This window comes from Juglans regia, chromosome 2 (assembly GCF_001411555.2).
Source record: "Juglans regia cultivar Chandler chromosome 2, Walnut 2.0, whole genome shotgun sequence".
Lineage (NCBI taxonomy): Eukaryota > Viridiplantae > Streptophyta > Magnoliopsida > Fagales > Juglandaceae > Juglans > Juglans regia.
Window position 1 is genome coordinate 29,079,798 of NC_049902.1, and position 22,153 is coordinate 29,101,950.

The window sequence follows — 22,153 nt, forward strand, 5'->3', positions numbered from 1 at the left end:
CGTTACACAAGATTTTTTTGGCCCTTTGTTGTGAACCCCTCTGCTTGCTCAAAATATATTTTTGCCTCCAATTCAGCATAAAGGAAAGCAATCTTTACATCAAGCTATTCAAATTCTAAATTCATACTGGTAGCCAAACCCAAGACAATTTTGATAGAAGACATTTGAGAGGACGTCTAGCGCGATGCGGTTCACTTTTTTTATATGGCACTTTAACATAAGAGCTATCTTCCTTCACCAAGGATCGTGAGGATGAGGAAGTGGATCCCCCCAACGATCGCTTTAGAATAATAAAGTGCAATCACATCAACCACCATGGTCTCTGGCCTAAGGTTCATAATCTGCTCATCAGATTGTACTAACCGATACTTTTTGCAACTCCCCCATTGGGGAAAGGTAGGGAACATTTATTTGTTCCCAGTGCCCGTCTTTTATCTTCTTTTGTGCAGTACAAGTTTTAATGGGTGTTTGTCGGGATCCCCATCAACTATTCATATATTTATGATCTATCTGTTAATCATTATACATAGAGCTTGCTTAAGGAAAAAATAAACAAGAAAGAAAGAAAGGAAGCAATAGAGTCTAGACACCATGCAACAGCATAAATGCAAAATAGTAGGAAGATGCAATGAAAAAAGCTCTAAATCCCAGTTCCTTTTTCACAAGACATTCAACTTCTGCAATGCTTATTTTAAGCTCTCAATACCACATAGCACAAAGGCTGGCCTATATAATTTGCCAAAGGTTACAGATAAACTATATAGTGTTCCACTCATATAAGAGCAAGTATAGTTTGATTCCCAAGAGGAAGAGAAACTAGCCCATAAAGAGCCAAAGCTAGACATGCTGAAGTTGTAGTAGTTTTAAATGGTATTCTTCCTTCATCATTCCTCAAGACCATGGCCTCGTAAATTGGCAAGGCATTCAATACTACAAAACCTGCTAAGAAAATCTGCAGAAACAGACCCTCCATTTTTCTGCCTCTTAGAACTTGTACAAGCCCCATAAGAAATGATACCAAGTTGATAATGGCTGCCATTATTAGTGGCACAAACATGTTTGATGAGGCTCCAAACTCGAACATACCTTGTCCATATCTTTTGCTTTGTTCATCATCGATCACTTTGCTGGTCAAACTGAAACCATAAGTGGAAATGCCTAAACATTTCAGGAAGAACTCAAGGCATCCATACCCAAAGGCTGAGAGCCCCCTTATCATCCACATTCTCTGATCGTTCCACCACTTTTGAACTGTCCCTTCCCCTATCAAAAATTCAAGGAGATCTTGTCCATAGGCTCCAAGGACAAGAAACACATACAAGATAAAACTTGGCTCTGACAGCTGTAACAAATTTTCACCAATAAGTAACCCAAATGGATAAAATGTCGAAATTGAAAAGGAGAGGCTTAGTTTACATCATTGAAACGATTGACTGAATGGATTTAAGATTATCTGTCAACTAGGTTTTTAGGATAACCACCAAAAAATAAAATAATTAAAACAGCCCCCTCCCCTTTGACTACCAAAAAAATCTGTAATAATTATATTTTTCAAAAGATAATATTTGGGTTTTGTTCAAATTCAAAATCTAATATCAAATTTATATTAAAAGAAAATAGATTTTAAAAATAAAAAAACCTTAGAAGCTTGAACGTGAAAATTTCTTAAGAGGAATTATATTTGTAATCATGGAGTATTCAGTCTCCACGTACTCCCTTTGAAAAAGTGGGTAAATCTAGGATCCATATGAAAAAGTTATTTTTTTAATTGTGGCCCCCACTTTTTTTTTTTCAAAGAGAGTATGTGGGAGGCTGCACACTCCAAGACTATATAGCATTACCCATTTCGATCTTAAAGTTCAAAAACTATATATACAGAAATGTGTTAGTAATATTTTTCTATTCATAAAAAAGCGATTTATACTAGTAGCTAAGAGCATCTTCATTGGCTTAGGTATACTCCAACTGTAGCTAAAATTTAGTTAATATGCCCCTTAAAACTCACACATTGGATTAGGCATTGGTATGTAAATTTAGTATGTAAATATGTTGAGCTAAGTAACATAGCTGAATGAATTTTATATTATTTCTCACTCCTTTGTAAATATATTTTGTATATATTTTAATATTTTGTTTTTGGAAATGAAGTTAATTTAGGTTGATAGATATATTTTATGTATTTTAATACATAGATTGTTGGAAATTATGAAAATAAAAATAAAAAGTATTTAAAAATAAATAATAAATTAAATGAGTAGATAAAATAATTAAAAAATAATATTGTTTCATTATTATAAAAAGTGATATGGCTAATTCAATATGTAGTTCAAGTTTTGAGTGATTGGCCAAAAGGTAAAAATTGACATATTAGCTAAATTTGTCTAAAATATTGCCTAAATCAGAATGCTGTAAAAAAATATAAATCAATAACCCGTAAAAAGCATACCTTTGGAAATAACGCATAGAGGGTGAGAGGAATAAACCAGGTGGGCCAGAAACAATAATGAGTGTAGGCAAGGCCCATAAGAGGGCCCAAAGATCTAATACCGAAGGTTAAGGGACTAAAACTGGAGAACATAACCTGGAGAAAGCCAATGGACCATCGTTGGAGTTGGTTTAGGGCATCGACGAGGTTGATTGGTGCATCACCCAAAAAGGCTGCCCTCTTAGGGTTGCAAAATATGGACCTCCATCCCTCGCATTGTAGCCGAAACCCCGTGAAGAAGTCCTCTATCAGTGATCCATATCTGAAGCCCACCTATATATCCAATTTGTACATCCAATCCATTTATTCTTATTCAAACCATAATTCTCCATTTGAATTCCAATGCTCTACAAATATCCTCTTTATATTAGAACACAATTAAGTGGATAATTGAGATTCTTGATTGTTTGGATGAATCGAACGGTTCAATACAAAGAGAAATATGTATAGTATTAAATGCATATCTGGAGTTCATATTGTCAGATAATCCTCCGTTTGTTGCATTAAATGTTGTAGAATCTACATTATGCATCTATCTCTTTAAAAAATTTAAATACAATTTAATTAAAATGATCAATTCATTTCCATCTAAATGAGGGGCAATAAGAAAAAACTAAGAGCTTTCCAAGATCATTGTTTAATTGATGATTGAACCATGTGCTATAAATGGTAAACTTTTTTTGAGAGAGGTTTATATATGATCAAGTACTGAAATAGTTTACGGTTTACCATTTGTACTAGTTTATTTACCTTTTTTATACCTTTGCTTCTTATGATTCTGAATTTGATCAGATCAACCTCTATCACCCTCCATTAATATTTGACACGTATAATTAAAAAAACTATTAAAAAGTTTAAAAAAAAAAACGAGAGGCAAAATTGATAAATAGCATGTCTTACTTCTTAGTAAATTTAAGGGTTTAAACTACTCCAGATAAAATCAGCTCAGATCTCTAGTTTTTTTTATATAATTGAAAGCTACTAATTAACATAAATAATAAGAAAAAGCTTACCTCATAACCCCATTTGGTCTTGTACTCATAGTTACACCCTGCAACCTTGTGTGCCAATTCCAGAATCGGTTGGGATTGGATGAACTTGTCAACAACATTGTCGGGGCCAAGTTCAGGGATCTCCGGTGGCACAATGGCTGATGGGCTGCCAAAGAAAGCTCGCCGGTTGAAGAAACATCCGGTTCCAACATAAGAAGGACCCAACATTCCATCCAATCCCAAGGGATTACAACAAAATATTCGTTTATATTCACAACTATAAGTATCGTTCTTGTTGATCCCATGAAAGATTTGAGGGAATTGAACATATGCTAATTGGGACATGAGTTTAGGGTCTAATAGGTAACACAACGCACGAAGAGGTGTTCGTGGGTCATTAGAATACATGTCACAATCCAAGTTGAGGATTATGGGTGCGTTGGTCATGGTGGCTGACACTCGAAGCTTCAATACATGATGAAAAAGAGAAAGCAAAATTATAAATACATGAAAATTAATGATAAAAAAATGTTAACTGGAACTAACATTGTGGAGCATTTTGGTGTAGATACTGGAAATTAAGCTTACCAGGACGTTGAGGGCACCTGCCTTGAAATTGTGGGATGAAGTCTTGCTCTTTTCCCTAGAGACATAGATGAGGTTCGGCATCAAATGGTTGGTCGCATCTTTGTTTTTGCAACTCTCTAATAAGACCTGCCCATGGTTGATTTAAGCTGCCAATTAATATCTAATTAGGAACTAATCAACTTAATAAAAATAAGGAAAATCATGCTATTTGTACTTATAATTTTTATTTACGTAACAATCATGTAAGTAAATGAGCCTTATAATTTGCTATTTGACGTATTAGTTATCGATATACTAAATATTATGAAATTACAAATTTAAAAATTTAAATTTAAAAAGAAAACTGATGAAATGAGTCTTATATGCAAGATTATAAAACAAATTGTAAATACATGAAACACTATTTATGATATAAATATAGATACTTGAATGACAGTGGGATGATCTTGGCGGGTAAATCCATGATTTGTCCATTTGATGAAAGCCTTGCGCTCTAGCTCGTTAGTGATATACTCTTCGCCAACTTTCCCTTTCTCAAGGACTTGCTCTACCCTTTCTTTCATGCTTTCGTACATTTTCTGTAATATCGTACGTTGAGAACAAGAGGAGTACTAATAAGTAAATAAACAAATCGACAATGAGAGAATCACATTAACCCAACGAAATCAGACAGAGAGTTTCTCAATATAAAGTAGAGAATGAGATGTAAGGAAATTAAGGGACGATCATCATGACCATCAACAATATTCAATAATTAATGCATTGATTCCTTCTTAAAGAATAATTCTATTTCAAAGTCTTTACACCACACATTATTCAAGTGACATAATTTGATTTAGAATATAAATTTTAAATATTACAATTCAAATTATGCAATGTGGATAATGTATAGTGTATAAGCCTTCAAATACCACTACTCTTATATAGTTATAAATGTCACATCATTAATTATATAATATGCGAAACATGGTAGATGATATTAATAGACGTGGCCAGATAGCTTCGTTTGGAACCTAAATTCATCTCAACTCATCATTACAATTTTTTCAAATCCCAACACAAAATATAATAAACAATTCAACTTTTTCAAATCTCAAAATAATAATAACAATAAAAAATAATATTATAACAATATTTTAATATCTCAACTCAATTCAACTCAACTCAACTCAACTCAGTTCAACATTCAAACGTAGAAACTTACTTTTTAATTTTTCTCGCTAAACTTATGATTGGAAAAATCCAAATAAGCTTCCCATAAAAAAGACAAACTAAAAATGTGGAAAAGGGGATTTTTCTCCCTACTTAGGTCGTGTGGGGTTTGGCCCCCCTCAGGGCTCAAATTGGCCAGTAGATAGCCTAATACAAAACCAATGAAGGGAAGAGGACAGGGCTGGGCCCGTGGAGGCGCTCTAGATGCAGTGCTGGTCACATCACCTGCTCAGACCACAATCCAAATCGCCGGACAAGCGGGCAAGCCGCATTAAATGGTTTAGGAAGCCAGCATGCAACGACAGAGCTAGACGTCCACTCACCACTTTGGACAATGTAATGCGCACACCTCCCACCCCTCACCTGCCGTAGGGGACATACTAGTGACCCACGCACAATGTGGCAGAGCGACGATTGACATGATAGGGGCCTGCCACTAGCACAATGTCCCGTACACTCTTCCATGATCTTGTAGCAGAGGGTAGGGACCACCAAGACCGGGTATATGAATACGTTTGGGGTTCAGGTAGAACTCTTTGAACACTCTCCTTGTACATTCACACCCCAAGAGATAATCCTGACTTAGGCATCGAAGGTGTCCTACACCACTCCGAGCCCTCATCTCCTTGGGTCTTGCTGGTCTCATGGAAGAATCGCTAAGTTGCCTAGAAACAGATGGAATTGGCCGTCGTCGACGTGAACCAATTGCCGGAGTTTGGAGTTGATCGAAACTGGTAGAGAACTGATTGGCCGGCCGTCGGTAGAAAATTGATGAAACCGACGTAGGCCGGTTAGGTCTCGGTTTGAACTAGGTTCAAACTGCCGAATAGGCCGATAATATATATATAAATATAAATTAGGTAAAATTGTGTCGTTTAAGTGAAATGACGTCGTTTTATACTTATCGTTTAGAAAAACAATTAGAATGAAACGATGCTGTTTTGTTTAATACACCAAACGACGTCGTTTCAATTTAGGGTTTAATACCCCCTTCCCTTCTTCTTTTTCTCCCGATTCTCATTCTCTCTCTCTCTCTCTATCCTCTCTCATGTAGTGGCACATCTCACTCTCTATGCCGCCTGCCATGCATCTCTCTCTCATCACACCTCCCCCTCTCTCTCTCTCTCTCTTTCATTCATCGCGACACCGATGCTAACGAAACACCGTTCTCTCTCTCTTTCTGAGTTTCTTTCTCATTGCGACACTGAAGGGACACCGACGACAAACTGGGATCACGCCAAAACCGACATCGTCGATTTTCGCCCTCTTTACTGGCTGAATTTGGCCGATTTTAAACATGTATATAAGATGCCAGTTCGATTTCAGTTTTGGGCCAACCTGAACCGAAATAGTCAGTTTTCACTCCTGTGAAACACTACATCAACAATAGCACCGTCTATGGGATTTGCGGATTAGCGTGACATTTGTATGCCGGCAACAACGCATTCACAAACCACACGCGGATAGGAAGAATCGTTTAGAAATATGGAGGCAAGGATGGTCGAGATGAAGAACATGATAAAGAAGCTGGCCATGGAGGTAAAAAGCTTCCGATAGTAAAATAAAGTCTTGCGGAGGGCAAATGATTAGTTTATGGAAGATGTAGGGCAAGGCCGAATGAACATTCCGAGTCACTAAGCGCTGTAGAGGTTGACGCGTCAAAAGAGGAAAGAAGACAGATGCACCATGAGTTACGAGAACTCATGGATAAATATACGGAAATGGCCAAGAAGATGAGCACATCATCTTTCGTGAATCAACTGCTCACTATCACCGACTTATCATACAACGCGAAAGTCATGGCGCCATTGCTCCCACCCAAGTTCAAGGTCCCTCTGATGGAGATGTGTGACGGGTCTAAGGACCCCCTCTAATGCCAGGAGACTTTTAAGTCCCACATGAACCTTCATGGGTTCTCGGGCGAGATCGCATGCAGGGCTTTTCCCATGATGTTGAAAGGCGAGGCGAGGGGGTGGTTCAGGTCGCTACCGCCACGATCTGTCGACGAATTTCAAGAGTTAGCTTGCCTGTTCCTGACACAAATTATGGCAAGCAGGAAGAGGAGAAGGTCGGCATCGTACCTCTAAATTGTCAAGCAACACGACAACAAGAATCGAAAGGACGACCAAGATGAGAAAATCACCATGGTTGCCCTGCAGGGAGGAGTCTAGTCGAGGAACCTGTTCATGCAGGAGTTGGCGCGACAGACCCCCATGACGCTGAGTTCATGGACCATGTAGAGAGCTTCATCAATGCGAATGACATCCTGTGGGACCTGACGTCTCCCTAGAAAATTGAGCTAGAGCAAGTCGATAAGAAGGCCAGCAGGTTGGCAAAAGGGAAGGCCTGTGAAATAGTCAGGAAAGATTCACAGGACGTTAGGCAAGAAGGCAATAAGTCGGCCCAGGCACATGGTGGGAAACTGTCCTGCAAGAAATTGCCCAATAAGGCCAGAGGGGCCCACGGTACTGCTGGTAACACAAGACTGACAATGCAATACTGGGGTGACCGACGCTGAATAGCCTGAGGGCGATCATATCGACTTACCACCTCAAGATCAAGTTCCCCACCCCGTCAGAAGTTGATGAAGTTAATGGCAAGTAGCTACTTGCTCGGGAGTGTTACGCACAGGAGCTAAGAGGTGGGGGACAGGAGGTGCGAACGCTTGGCGAGTGGGTTGGTGTTGTGGGGGCTCCACCGCCACCTAACCTAAACGACTAGGATGAAGAAGTCCAAGATGAGCAGATCCTTCGGCAGGCCGAGTCGAAAGAGCCCCTAGAGTTAATTCCTATGGATCCCTCGAAACCGAGAAACACAGTGCGAATCAAGATCATGATGAGTCCCGAGGTGAGACAGTCCATGAAGCAGCTTCTAGTTGCCCGAGATTGACAGTGCGATCATCAAGCACCGATTGTGTATAGACCCTAAGGCCAAGAAGGTCCAATAGAAGCGGAGGAGCTTCAGTGCTGAGAAGTATACTACCATAACTGAGGAAGTTGATCACCTCCTAACGACGGGGTTTATTTGGGAGGCCCACAATCCCAGTGGGTGTCCAACGTTGTGTTGGTGAATAAATCAAACGGCAAGTGGAGAATGTGCATTGACTTCACTGACCTAAACAAGGCTTGCCCAAAGGATAGCTTCCTGCTACCTTGCATTGATTTAATTGTCAATTCCATCGTAGGTCATTATCTACTCAGCTTTATGGATGCCTACTTGGGGTACAACCAGATTCGAATGAACCAGGACTATGAAGAAAAACTACGTTCATCATCGACTAAGGGATTTATTGTTATCGGGCCATGCCATTTGGCCTGAAGAATGTGGGAGTGACTTACCAATGATTGGTTAATCGAATGTTCAAAAACCAAATAGGCCACAACATGGAGGTATACATGGATGACATGCTAATCAAGAGCAAAGAACCCATGAACAACTACACGATGTACGAGAAGACTTTGCGGTCCTTTGATGATATAAAATGAAACTCAACCCGCTGAAATGAGCATTCAGAATGGATTTAGAAAAGTTCCTTGGCTTCAGTGTATCGGAGCAAGGAATTGAAGCCAACCTGGAAAAGGTTGCAGTGATAATGAACATGGCTTCTCAATGAACAACAGCGAGGTGCAAAAGTTGGCCAAGCGAGTGGCCACTCTAAACCATTTCATTTCCTGCTCAACGATAATTGCTTGTCGTTCTTCAAGTTGCCGAGGAAAGTGTAGGACTGGAATGACGAATGCAACCAAGCATTTAAGAAGTTAAAAGAGTACCTGACTTATATGCCGCTCATTTACCAGGCAGAACCGTGAGAAGATTTGCTGGCGTACCTATCAGTGTTGCCACATGTTGTGTTGGCAATCTTGGTTAGAGAAAGGGAGGGCAAATAACATCCTGTTTACTATATAAGTCGCGTGTTCAGAGGAGGCAAGATACCCGTTAATGGAGTTGATGGCTTTCGCCTTGGTGATTGTTGTCAGGTGGTTGAGGCCTTACTTCCAAGCTCACCCCGTGAAAGTTCTCACAAACACTCCCTTAAAAAAAGTCATGTAGAGACCGGACACCTCGGACTGTCTGCTGAACTGGGCCATTGAATTGAGCGAGTTCGACATGGAGTATTCCCCTCGCACTACTATAAAGGGGTAGGTGCTGGCAGACTTTGTGGTTGAGTTCACCAGCTTTCCCAAAGAAGTGCCAATAGCACTTGTAGAAGAGCCCTGATAGGTCTACGTCGATGGCTCATCTTGACAGGCTAGCGGGGGTGTTGGAGTGCAGATCGTCACGGGAGCCGACAAAGAACACAACTACACGATTAAGCTCGCCTTTAAGACGAACAACAATGAAGTCGAGTATGAAGCACTGCTAGCCGAGCTAGCGACAGCCAGAGCTTTGGGAACAATGGAAGTGAAAGTCAGGACAGACTCCCAAGTAGTTGTTAGCCAGGTATGGGGAAAGCTCGCCACCAAAGGCAAAAAACTAAAAGAATATGTTCAGTAAGAAGGAGAGGAGCGCGACTTCTTTCGCTACTTCCACATCCCATAGATACTGAGAGGGGAGAACCAGGAGGAAGACAAGCTAGCGCGAATGGATTCAGGCTAAGAAGATCTGCGCCTACCAAAACATACGGTAACTCAAACAGTGGAGTTCCCAACCATAGGGATCGAGATCTCGATCATTGGTCCAAGAATGGGCATCAGATGTGGTGAAGTACCTCAACACCAACGAATTGTTGAGTGATTGGAAAGAAGCTTGGAAGGTCAGAAATAGAAGAACATGCTTTGTAGTAATAAAGGGGGTCCTGTAAAAAAAGGGTTTCTCCGAACCGCTCCTGAGATGTGTCTCACAGGTTGAGGTCCCGTATATACTAAGTGAGATACATGAAGGAGTCTGCGGCAACAACTTGGGGGGCAGAACGCTAGCTGTAAAAGTAATGAGGGTAGGGTACTAGCAGCTGCAGTAAAGAGTCCGTAAGAAGATGCTAAAGTGCTAGGTAAACGCACCGATCCCACAGTGCTTGCAAGAGGTGTTGACGTCAATCATGTTCCTGGGGCCATTTGCACAGTGGGGGTTGGATCTAGACGAACCACTTTCTCTGGGCAAAGGGGGAGTAAGGTTAGTAGTCGTCGTAGTTGACTACTTTACCAAATGGGTAGAAGCACAAGCTCTAGCAACTATCACCGTAGCCGCTATTACAAGGTTCCTATATCACCGCAGCCGCTATTACAAGGTTCCTATGGGAATCTGTGGTCTGCCACTTTGGCATCCCTCAAAACATTATAGCAGACAACGACCGACAGTTCGACTTCTCTCATTATCGAGAGTGGTGCGTGGTACTCGAGGTCAAGTTCAAGTACTTTTCCCCGGGCCACACACAATCTAACGGACAAGTTAAGGCGACCAATAAAACCATAATGGGAATCCTGAAGAAAAAGCTGATAAATAAAAAATGAAGATGGGCTGAGGAATTGCTAGAGGTCATGAGGGCATACCGAACGACCGTCAGAACTCCAACAAGAGAGATGCCTTTCGTTTTAACTTACGACAGTGAGGCAGTGACACCAGTGGAAGTGGGGATGCCATCCTACCGAGTGTAACATTTTGACCAAGACGCCAACATTTGGACCTACTAGAAGATAAAGGATGGGAGGCAAAGATGCAGACAATGAGCAACAAGAGGAAAGTTGAGCGGTACTTCAACAGGTGTGTCAGACCCAAATCCTTCAAGAATGGTGATTTGGTGTTAAAGGAAACCAAAGTCACAATGCATAAAGAAGGGAAGTTGAGACCATGCTGGGAGGGACCTTACGTACTAATAGCTAGCAATAGGCCGGGGTCATACCGATTGAAAGACGACAAAGGAAATGAACTCCCCCACCAGTGGAATGCTGAGCACCTGAAGACAAGCCGACCTTCATGCTACAAGCCGATTCCTTTGACTCGCCATGAAGTCTGGCTTGGCACAGGTCTCAGGACTTGCCCAGATGGCCCATCGGACACGTCCCTTGACTTGCTGACTTTCATGCTACAAGTTGAGTCCCTTGACTTGTCGCGAAGTAAGGCCGGGCAAAAGTCCTAGGACTTGCCCACATGGCCCATCGGACACAAGTCCCTTGACTTGCCTACCTTCATGCTATAAGTTGAGTCACTTGGCTTGCCACAAAATTAGGCAGAGCACACGTCCCAGGACTTGCCCAGACGGCCCAACAGACATAAGTCTCTTGACTTGCCGACCTTCATGCTACAGTCGAGTCTCTTGACTCGCCGTGAAGTAAGGTTAGGCACAAGTCCTAGGACTTGCCCACACGACCTGTCGAACAAAAGTCCATTGATTTGCAGACCTTCGTGCTACTCTCTCAACTCTCTCTCGCATTTGTCTAGCTTGTTTTTGAACCAGTCCATCTCCTCTTCCCAAAGCCGGCCTACCAGGTAGAGACGTCCCACCTACCTCCTCCTACACCTTGGTTGAGAAAGGCTACCCCCTGATGGGTCTTCTCCAACTTGCGCTTGCGCCGCTCGCAGTTGGTCTCCAGCTCAGTTACATTTCACACCACGACGTCTCTCTCACGGGATGCCTCCTCCACCTCCTGCTTCGCCTTGTAAACCACCAGGCAAGCAAGGAGGATAAGGGACCGGAGCACTTGAACCTCCTTTTCGAGCTCCCCCCTCTCCTTCACAATCATGCCAGCCAAATTGTCAGCCCTTGGAACACATACAAGGTTAAGGACAAAGGTAAAGGAAAAACCAACTAGGAAAGCCAGACTTAGTCCTGTGAATACTTGCAAAAATAGTCCCTTTAACTTTTTGGCCTCACATTCAACGGCCTCAGTCCTCGCTGCATCAAAACTTGGGCCTCTCCTCTCAGGATGGCTCCCTTCAGAGGTCACAGACGGGCCGACTCCACCCAACTTCTAGGAAGGGTCAGACGGCCACAGGGTGGATGCCCGTGAAGGGCCAGCACCTTTGAAACCCCTTACAGTCACTTCCCCTCTGCCTAAGGCAGGCCTGGGCTCTATTGTCTTCTTGAATTCCCTCAAAGGGACATCCTAGCAACTTCCCCTTCCTGGTCCCTGACCTTAGAGATTGTTGTCTCCTCCAAGCGACGCTCTGACGTCCTAGGCTCAATCCCCTCGTCCTTGGGTCGCATAGGTGAGTCCTATGAGCCAAGAGACTCTCGTACCATCTCTTGCTAAGGCACGACGTTTTCTCCCTCCTCTAGGTTGGGCACCTCTTGCCCTTGGTCGAGAGGTGCTTTGAATGTGGGCTCCTCGAAGGTGAAGAATGAGGCGACCTTGAGCTCAAAGGTCTAGCCGAAAGGGGGTGAAGTAATGGAGACTTGGTCTTTGATGAGATCGACGACAAGGGGATGTCTCGAGCTATCGTCATTACGGTTAGGACTCGCGCTTGCCACGACAAAAGAGACGACAACATAAACGTCAACCAAGAACTCGATGGGAACACTCTGTGACGCTTCGATGACATCCTCGAAGGGTACCCTCGTCGTTGAAACCCCCCTCGGGACAGGCTTAAGAAAGGCCTTGAAGAAATCCATCCCGGGAATCGGAGGGCTCTTTCAAGAAGCGCTGACCCAGGAAATAGGAACGGTCCGAGTGGAAAGTTGGCTATAGATGTTAGAGTCGGTCAGCATGGTGTCTGATATCAAGTCATTGGGATGGGCCTTGACCCAAGATAGGACGGCCTCCAACCTTGCCTACTCTTGATCGGATAGAAAAATGGAGATGGACTTGTCATCCAGCATGGCTCCCCAAGCAGCTCAAATCGGGAACTTTTGGTGGATATCCTACTCAGTATATTCCCAGCCCGAGCCTCACAAAGAAAAGAACTGCTTGGTCGAATCCTTGATGTGAAAAAATTGCTTCTCCAGGCCGGCGATCCGCTTTCAACCACGAGCCTTGAAACTGCAAAGATGACCCATCAAGGTGCAGCACCCTGTACACGGAAGGGAATTCCCAAGCGGTCAAATCGGGATACTCCTCTGTCTCGGGGTTCAACACTAGGTGGAAGATCACTGAGCTCGCGACCAAGAGCCGCCATGCATTTAGGTGGAGCTGAGAGGGCGCCAAGCCAAGGAGGTCCAAGACATCGCGAATGGGGCGACAAAATGGTAGTTGAAGCCTATTCATGAACATTATAGGAAAAAGGGGCACCTTCTTCACCAGGCCAGCATCGGAACGTCCAAGACGACTGAGTCGGTAACGCTGAACGCTCCCCGTAGTGTACAAAAGTCAGTAGGAGAGACTATCGACTCCCAAACTCAACCATTGAAGTGCGGTGACTTCTCTCCGATGACGGATTTCACCTTGCCTTCAAGACAACCAGAAGTCCCCTCAGGGCATACGTAATGGTTCTTCTTGGGGTCAGATCGAGGAACACTCTTGGGAGCCATTTGAGATGAGCAAAAGGTGGAAGTCGATGATGATTAATGAAGAAGGAAGGGGCTCAAAGTAGAAGACAAGATGAATACAGAGACGACTAGCTCTCAAGAAGAAAGCAGAGGGAAGTGGAATATGAGGGGGAAACGAGATTTAAATAGAGACTCGCGCTGGTTGGGGTGCCCAACGCACAAAGTGACATGAGCCGTTAGAAACAAAACGACAAGAGCGAATCCCGAGATTCATACTACACGCAATAATGATGGAAATAAACTGTCACACATGCCCTGAGCGCAGAAAATGAAGGGATCGCAAAACTGGGAGGCATTGTCCAATTGGTAGTTTCGTGGGAGGCAAACCACCACCCCATGCATGACAATGTGGCTGTAGCCCGTGGTGATAGGCAAAGTGATGCCGACCACAATGAGCATCTTTTGAATTCTCACCGCCTGTGTGCGATGGGAATTCATGAGGTACTGGGAAGGGGATTTATCTCCTTGCTTGGGTCGTGTGAGGTATGGCCTCCATAGGGCCCAAATCGGTCAGTAGATAGCCCAGTACAAAATCAATGAAAGGAAGAGGACTACGAGTGGAAACCTGCCACCAACACAGTGTCCCGTACACCATTCGACGATCTACTCGCAATGGGCGGGGACCACCATGACTGAGTATATAAACACTTCTCAGGTTCAGGTAGAACTCTCTGAACACTCTCCTATTACATTCACACCCCAAGAGATAATCCTAATTTAGGTATCGGAGGTGTTCCATACCACTTTAAGCCCTCATCTGCTTGAGTCTTGCATGTCTCACGGAAGAACCGTTAAGTTGCCCAGGCTACAAAATCCAATCTCAACAATATTGGTTCATAGGTACTTAATTATCTCTTGCAGCCATATTTATCACGTCTTGGAGCACTCTTCTTCGTCATGCATATATGGGGGCAAACACCTTTTCCTGATCTTTGTACTCTTTTGTTTTTTTTTCACCTCCTCGCAACTTTTCCCATTTGTTTTTGGCTAAGCCAGCACTTGGCCTAATCAATGAGAACCTTAATTTGGGTCTCAAATGTTTAGGAGACAACCTTAGTTTGGAGAGTTTTACTTGTTTATTTACCATATATATCATTTCTAGGTATTTCTAATTAATTTGTATCGCTAATATTAATGTAATATCTATTAAATATAATTTAAAATCAACACAATAAAAAATAAATTTATTTTTCCTAGCTATCTTCCAAACAAGTACCGAGAATTGATACGTATTCCAAACATGTACTGACAATTACTTTTGTCACGAGCCACAAGTTGGGCTTATACTATCACGTGGACCCGGTAAGATCGAAATATTAAAAATTGAATAATTATACATGCAACACTCTTTAAAACACTTTTCACAATACATATAATATAAAATGAAGATATTTTTATAAAATAATATTATAATAATAAATATTTATTATTTTTCTTAAAAATTAATATTGAACACAATTATATGGTCAATTTAGGCCGACTTGATTAATTAATCATTGGGTTACTTTCAGATCATCAATATCGTGTGCTGACCTGATTATTTATGACAAATGATATACAATTGTCATTAGTTTTTTTTTTTTTTTCTTTCTTTGTTTTTTTCTCTTTTCACGCAAGGCACTAACTCATTATTTAAACAAGACCTTACAATCTATTTACAATTTATCATATTTAATAATTGTTTAATTACTCAGTATTACCTGAATCTCCTCTGCATCAGAGAACCATGAAGAGTGATTTGTTGCGAAATAAGCTTCTGGGCTCCTTTCTATTATATTATTCTTCCTGCAGAATGGTAACCAGTGATATGCAAATTTAGCAGCTTCCATGCAAGCAAAGAGTGTCACCTGCGATCCCCCATCATCCGAGACATACACCGAAATATTTTCCGTCGGATAGTCATAAGCCATGACTGATAAGACTGTGCTCACCAATCTCATCGGTGGCTCTTTGTACGGATCGGTAGTGCATATAAACACATCCAGTGCCGGAAAGTCCAAAGATTTTTTCAAGAATAGTACATTCTGGAGATTTTCAAGATATTCATCACGATAAACGATAGTCATGAGAAAACACTGATGAGTGAGCCACAAGAAAGTAAGGAAGGTATCGGAGACAAGGAAGGAGAGAGAGATGAGGAAGGATGCGAAGGTGGTGGAGTGGATGAGCTTGAGTGCATGGCGATAGAGCAGTACTAAGATGGCACAGAAGTAAACTGCCGCAAACATGCGGTTGAAGGCTGTGCGACGTGCATGTCTAAGCCTGTGAAGGGGGGGAGCGCGCGCGGGAAAGGTACTTAGGCTCTCATCCATGTCTTTCGGAGGTGTACAGAAATTCTAGATCAGGATTGGGGTAAGGATAAACCGGGGCTTAATTTATAGGCCTATTTGGAATCTTCTTTTTAATTATGAAAAAGAAGTTTATTTTTGCACAACTGTGTTGATATAGCAGCTATAGATATTTTCATCTAGACTCGGTCTCGAGAAAGCTGTCGATTGTAGTTTTTTTATTCTACTTAATAGAATTTTTTTAATGAATTTGTAGTTTTTTTTTTTAAAACAAATTAAGATTTAAAAAAATATTTGAAAAAAAAATTACACTTGTTGATAACTTTTCTCAGAAGTCTTTCTACCCCCGATGTAGCCTGAGGCCGATGGGTCCCAATAAAATCTTTTGGCTTTTTTTTTTTTCTCATTTCTTTATACCTTAAAATATATATATTTTTTTAAAAAATCGCAATATCATTAGATCCATTGTAAGGACAAGTAGCATTATTCTTTTTCAAAATCACTCTCATGGACCCATGGTTGTAGCAATACTAGTATTACTACGAGATAGTAATTAGTCTGATTGGTTTGATTCTTTAATTTCTTTTAACTCATTTCAACTCATTATTATAATTTTTTTAAATTTTAACATAAAATATAATAAATAATTTAATATTTTTCAAATTCTAAAATAATAATAATATTAAAAAATAATATTCTAATAATATTTTATCATCTCATCTCAATTCAATTCAACTCAATTTAATTCAATTCAACATTTAAATACAGCCTAAGACTACAATCTTTAAACGAGATCTTAAATGTCCACATAACCTTGAAAAACACACTCTTTTGCATTGCCCGAAACCGATTCAGTAATTTGCTAATTTCTAAATAAGTAGTTTTGTTTAATCTCACAAAAAAGTTCTATAAAAATAAATTTATAAATTAGTGTAACTTGATGTGATAAATTAAATTATAAAATTACAGTTTTTACTATAAAGTAAGGACTTGTTTGGATTCAGATATGAGATGAGATGATTTTAGATGAAAGATAAAAATTGAAAAAAATATTCTTAAAATATTATTTTTTAATATTATTATTGTTTTGAGATTTGAAAAAATTGAATTGGGTTTTGAAAAAATTAAATTGTTTATTATATTTTGTGTGAGAATTTGAAAAAATTGTAATGATGATATGAGATTAAACACTTTCTGGATCCAAATGGGGCCTAAATTTAACGTATCATATAAAATTATGTCAATTTATAAATAATCATTAAAAGATGATGTATCGTGTGTTGTGTGTAGTGAAAAAGAAAAGAAAAAAAAGAGGAAAATGTGATTGTACAAAAGAGAGAAAATCTATATTATTCGCACACTTTTATCAGATTTTTAAGAAATTGTGGCCCGATTTTGATGAGATTTCAATATGTTATTCTTGATGGTGAGAAATTTGTTTTGGTTGGTGCTAATAATTGAAATTACTCTATGGTTGTTTACTACAACTGTTCACTTGTTGAGATTTTTTTCTTTGCTCTCATTGATATCCACTTATTATATGGAGATGATTATATGTTGAACTAAAAATATAAATATTTTTTTGATGTATAGCCATATTGGTAGCCTCTAGCAATTGTTTTGAAGAAGACAATCTATAAACACATTATTATTAATAGTAGAAGTTTTAACTGGATTAGGCCCATGATTTTTCCCTTCACCTTGAAAGGTTTTCCACATAAAATCCCGGTGTCTTGTGTGTGGATTGCTTGATTTTCTTTATTCTATTTGTGAGTTTATGTTTATCACCTTGAAAGGTTTTCCACATAAAAACATTCTACCATATTTTTTGTGTTCACCCTAACAAAATTGTGCCATAACTTGATAGAAAGTCGCAAGTAGCATGATTAAAGTTCCAATTGCTCAATTCGAAAAACAAGGTAAAAAGACATTACATTACTGTTAAGAGTTATTTGAAATCCCCGTTAATTTGTGTGGTATTAAATTAGGAAGGAAAAATAATGCTGAACAGAGAGGCGACAATGGATTCTCTCAAACCCTGGTCCATTTCTTTTGGTGTTATATAGCAGTAGTCGAGGAGTGACAGTCAAGATAACCCGGGGCTTGATTTATAATCAATAGTGAGAGTAGTGATCATGATGCTGCAGCTTGGTATTTGACTGATATTTATGGTCATCCTGATGTTGCAAGAAGGGAGGAAACTTGGGACTTGATTATCTCATTACGAGTCAGTGCAGACCAAGAATGGTTGATGATGGGTGGTTTTAATGAGATTTTGAGTAATTGTGAGAACATTGGTGGCAGGGACAGAGCAGAAAAACAAATGAAGGCCTTTAGATAGACGGTGGACGACTGTGAGGTGCAAGATCTGGGATTCATTGGAAATCCATTCACTTGGTGGAATGGAAGGGAAGTGCAGCATAGCATTTCTGTCAGACTAGATAGATTCCTTGCAAATGAGCAGTGGAAGATTAAAAATCCATTGGCAAAATTCTACCATGGGATGGCTCCCTACTCAGACCATGTGCCCATTATCCTAAGGCAAGATGCCAGAAGTCACTACCATAGAAACAAGATCTTCAAATTCGAGGCCATGTGGACTGATGATCCAGGGTGCAGAAAGGTGATTGAGCAGGCGTGGTTTGGACTTACAGGCACAATGAGTTTGTCAACAATCATGGCAAAAATACAACTCTGTGGGGGAGCAACTTACTGCTTGAAATAAAACTAGTTTTGGTAATGTGAAAAGGAACATTGAGATGGCCAGATTGAAGTTCCAAAGGCTGCAACATATGGATCCTTGCTGTCATATGAGAGATGAGTAAAGAACTGCAAGAAATGAGTGACAGATATGGCTAGAAAGAGATGAATTAATGTGGAAGCAAAGGGCCAAAGTCGGGGCTGCAAGCTGGGGATAAAAACACTCGTTTCTTTCATAATAAAGCCTCCCAAAGGAGAAGAAAGAACCTGATAAAGGGGGTAAAAGACATTACTGGTGCTTGGCAGGTAGGAGACATAAGGGACACTGTAATTGTAGATTACTTCAAAAATATGTTTCAATCCTCAGTCCAGCAAGGTCATGTGGATTTTCTGGAGGATCTGTCAGGAAGAGTCAGCCAAGACATGAATGACTCTCTAACTAGAGTTTTTACAGCAGAGGAGGTTAGAATGGCTTTGCTCCAAATGGACCCCACAAGAGCTCAAGGCCCTGATGATATGGCTCCTATCTTCTACCAGAAATACTGGGATGTGGTGGGAGAGGATGTGACTGAAGCAGTGCTAAACACACTCAATTCAAGACAAATTCCAGCAGGTGTTAATCACATTTTCATCACCTTAATCCCGAAAAAGAAAAAGCCTAAGGAGGTATTAGACTACAGGCCAATCAGCATTTGCAATGTTCTTTACAAGTTAATATCTAAATTTCTTGCCAATAGACTCAAAGGCATCTTAGCATAAGTCATTTCACCAACTCAAGCAACCTTTGTTCCAGGGAGGCTTATTACAGATAATGTGTTGGTTGCATATGAAATGGTTCATTTCTTGAGACAAAAGATAAAGGGTAAACATGGCTACATGTCTAGCTCGATATGAGCAAAACTTACGATAGAGTTGATTGAAGATTCTTAGAATTGATAATGTTGAAGATGGGTTTTAAGGAACAATGGGTGAAGTTGATGATGATGTGTGTCAAATCTGCCTCCTTTTCAATTCTAGTTAATGGTGAGCCAAAAGGTCCAATAGTTCCTTCACGAGGATTGAGACAAGGGGATCCCATATCCCCATATATGTTCCTACTTTACACAGAGGGACTGATCTCCCTCTTACAGAAAGCTGAAAAGACAAAGCAAACATGGTGACTAATCTTCTGATCCAACACCTACTAGAAATTTATGAGCAAGCCTTAGGTCAAAGAGTGAATAAAGAGAAAACCTCCATGGTCTTCAGCAAGAATGTGCTCCCTACACAGCAGCAGGAGATACTCAATTTTTGGGGGGGGTTCAAAGCCATCAACAATATGAAGGATATCTTGGTCTCCCTCCTATGGTTGGTAGAGAGAAGAAAAAGGCTTTCTCAGATTTGAAACATAGAGTGTGGACAAAATTGCCAGGATGAAAAGATAAACTGCTATCTTAAGGGGGCAAAGAAGTTTTGATTAAAGCTGTAGCTCTCTCTATCCCTACATACATCATGAGCTGCTTTAAACTGCCCTTAACCTTATGCAATGAGCTCGAGAGTATGATGGCAAAATTCTGGTGGGGCCAAAGGAAGAGGAACAAAGAATTCAATGGATAAGTTGGAAGAAGATGTGTGAGACCAAAGGAAATGGAGGTATGGGTTTCAAAGACCTTCAGACCTTCAACTTGGCCCTTGTTGCCAAACAAAGTTGGAGAATTTTGACTACAGAGGACTCTCTGCTGCATTTGATCTTTAAATCCAGATATTTTCCAAAAAACAGATTGCAAGAAGCTAAAATAGGATCAAACCCCTCCTTTGTTTGGAGAGGAATTTGGGAGGCCAAGGAACAGTAGGTAAAAGGCTGTCGATGGAGAGTTGGGGATGGGAAGTGTATAAATGTATGGACTGACTACTGGTTGCCACAACACAAGCTAATTCCAAAGCCTGCAACAACTTTGTTGGGTCACCAGAATGATATAGTTGAAAGCCTTATAGACACAGAAACAAGGTGGTGGAATGTGGACAAAATTCAAAGCGTCATACTTGCCCAACAAGCAGCAGAAATTATAAAAATCATGTTAAGCTCAGAACCTGTAGCTGACTGTCTCATTTGGGAACATGAAAAGAATGGTCAGTATAGTGTTAAGTCAGGATACAGGTTGTTCCATTCACAAAAGGAAGGTGGTCAGGTGGGGGAATGATTAGAAGTTCAAAACCAAAGGAAGTTCTGGCCAAAACTCTGGAAGATGAATGTGCCAAGTCGAGTCAAGGTCTTTGCGTGGAGGGCCTGCAAGAATGGACTACCAACTTTGCAAAATCTCAAAACACGCAAGTTTGTTAAGGAAGCTACCTGTGAGTGGTGTAAAGAGGATGATGAAGATACCGATCATGCTCTACTAAGTTGCAAAACTGCTAGGGAGGTGTGGGCTGCGCTGCTTCCAGAGGTCACCAGAGATGCTTCACACAAAAGCTTGTTAGACATTGCAATGCAGATTCAGTTTAGGGGCAATAATGGAGACTTGGAAAAGCTATTTTTGATAGCATGGGGTGTGTGGTATATTTGAAACCAGAGACTACATGCAGAGGTAGTCCTTTCTGCTATATAGGCTGCTGAAAATGCTCTGGTCAACTATAACTCTCACTTACAAAGCCAAAAACCTAATGGTGGAAAGGCAATGTGTCGATGGCTGCCTTCTGAACAAGGAATGCTGAAACTTAATGTGGATGGGGCAGTATTTGCAAGCCAACAAAGGGCGGGGGTGGGAGTTATCCTTCGAGATGACAAAGGTGAAGTTATACTCTCAGCTTGCAAGAAGGAAAATGACATTAATGACCATCTTGAGATCGAACTGATAGCAATCTTGAGAGGCCTCCAGATTTGTCTCCCTCTTGGAATTCCACAACTTGTTATTGAGAGTGACTCTTTGCTCCTGGTTGATGAAATACAAAATGACAAAGCTCCAAGATCACTTCATGGAAATCTTGTGACACAGATAAAACAGCTTATGCAGAGATTACAAAAGTGTTTTATACAACACAGTGGCCGTTTAGGCAATAGTGTAGCCCATGGGATGGCTAGACATGCATGGAATGTTGATGATTTAGTAACTTGGTGGGGTTCTTATCCTCATTGTATTGCCCAAGTTATTTGGTCTGATTCTATGTTGTAACTCTCTTTTCAAAGTATTTGAATGAAAGTTTCCTATTATTAAAAAAAAAAGAAAGAAGAAAAAGAATTAAGCATGCATTAGCGTATAATGAGGCTGCATTACTTGCTCATCCACAACGTCGATGCTAATTATTGTTTCTTTCACATCTTCTAATTCTCCATAAAGATAAGTACTAGAGTTGTGAGGGAGTAAATTACATCAGACTCAAAATGTTCTCAAGACCTAACCCATAAAGGGCCCATCACTAGAAGACAAGATAAGAGAGGGGGAGAGGGGACAATAAGGGACAAGGGGGTGAAGGTGTTAGGAGACAGGGATGT

At 40.7% G+C, this 22,153-nt stretch overlaps 2 protein-coding genes across 2 annotated transcripts; one reads left to right on the top strand and one right to left on the bottom strand.

The window, feature by feature from the left end:
• Positions 1 to 721: 721 nt before the first annotated feature.
• LOC109002087 (cellulose synthase-like protein G3) lies at positions 722 to 16,010 on the bottom strand. The gene is made up of 6 exons (XM_035687331.1): positions 15,397 to 16,010; positions 4,491 to 4,643; positions 4,066 to 4,191; positions 3,499 to 3,942; positions 2,447 to 2,758; positions 722 to 1,342 (listed from the first exon to the last, which is right to left on the bottom strand). Exons 1-6 carry the CDS (start codon positions 16,006 to 16,008, stop codon positions 773 to 775), a joined length of 2,217 nt encoding a protein of 738 aa, XP_035543224.1. The 5' UTR covers positions 16,009 to 16,010; the 3' UTR covers positions 722 to 772.
• Positions 16,011 to 20,909: 4,899 nt separating this feature from the next.
• Positions 20,910 to 21,833, top strand: LOC118347700. Its single transcript, XM_035687731.1, has 2 exons — positions 20,910 to 21,217; positions 21,314 to 21,833. The coding sequence occupies exons 1-2, from the start codon at positions 20,910 to 20,912 to the stop codon at positions 21,831 to 21,833; spliced, it is 828 nt and encodes a 275-aa protein (XP_035543624.1).
• The last annotated feature ends 320 nt before the right edge of the window (positions 21,834 to 22,153 follow it).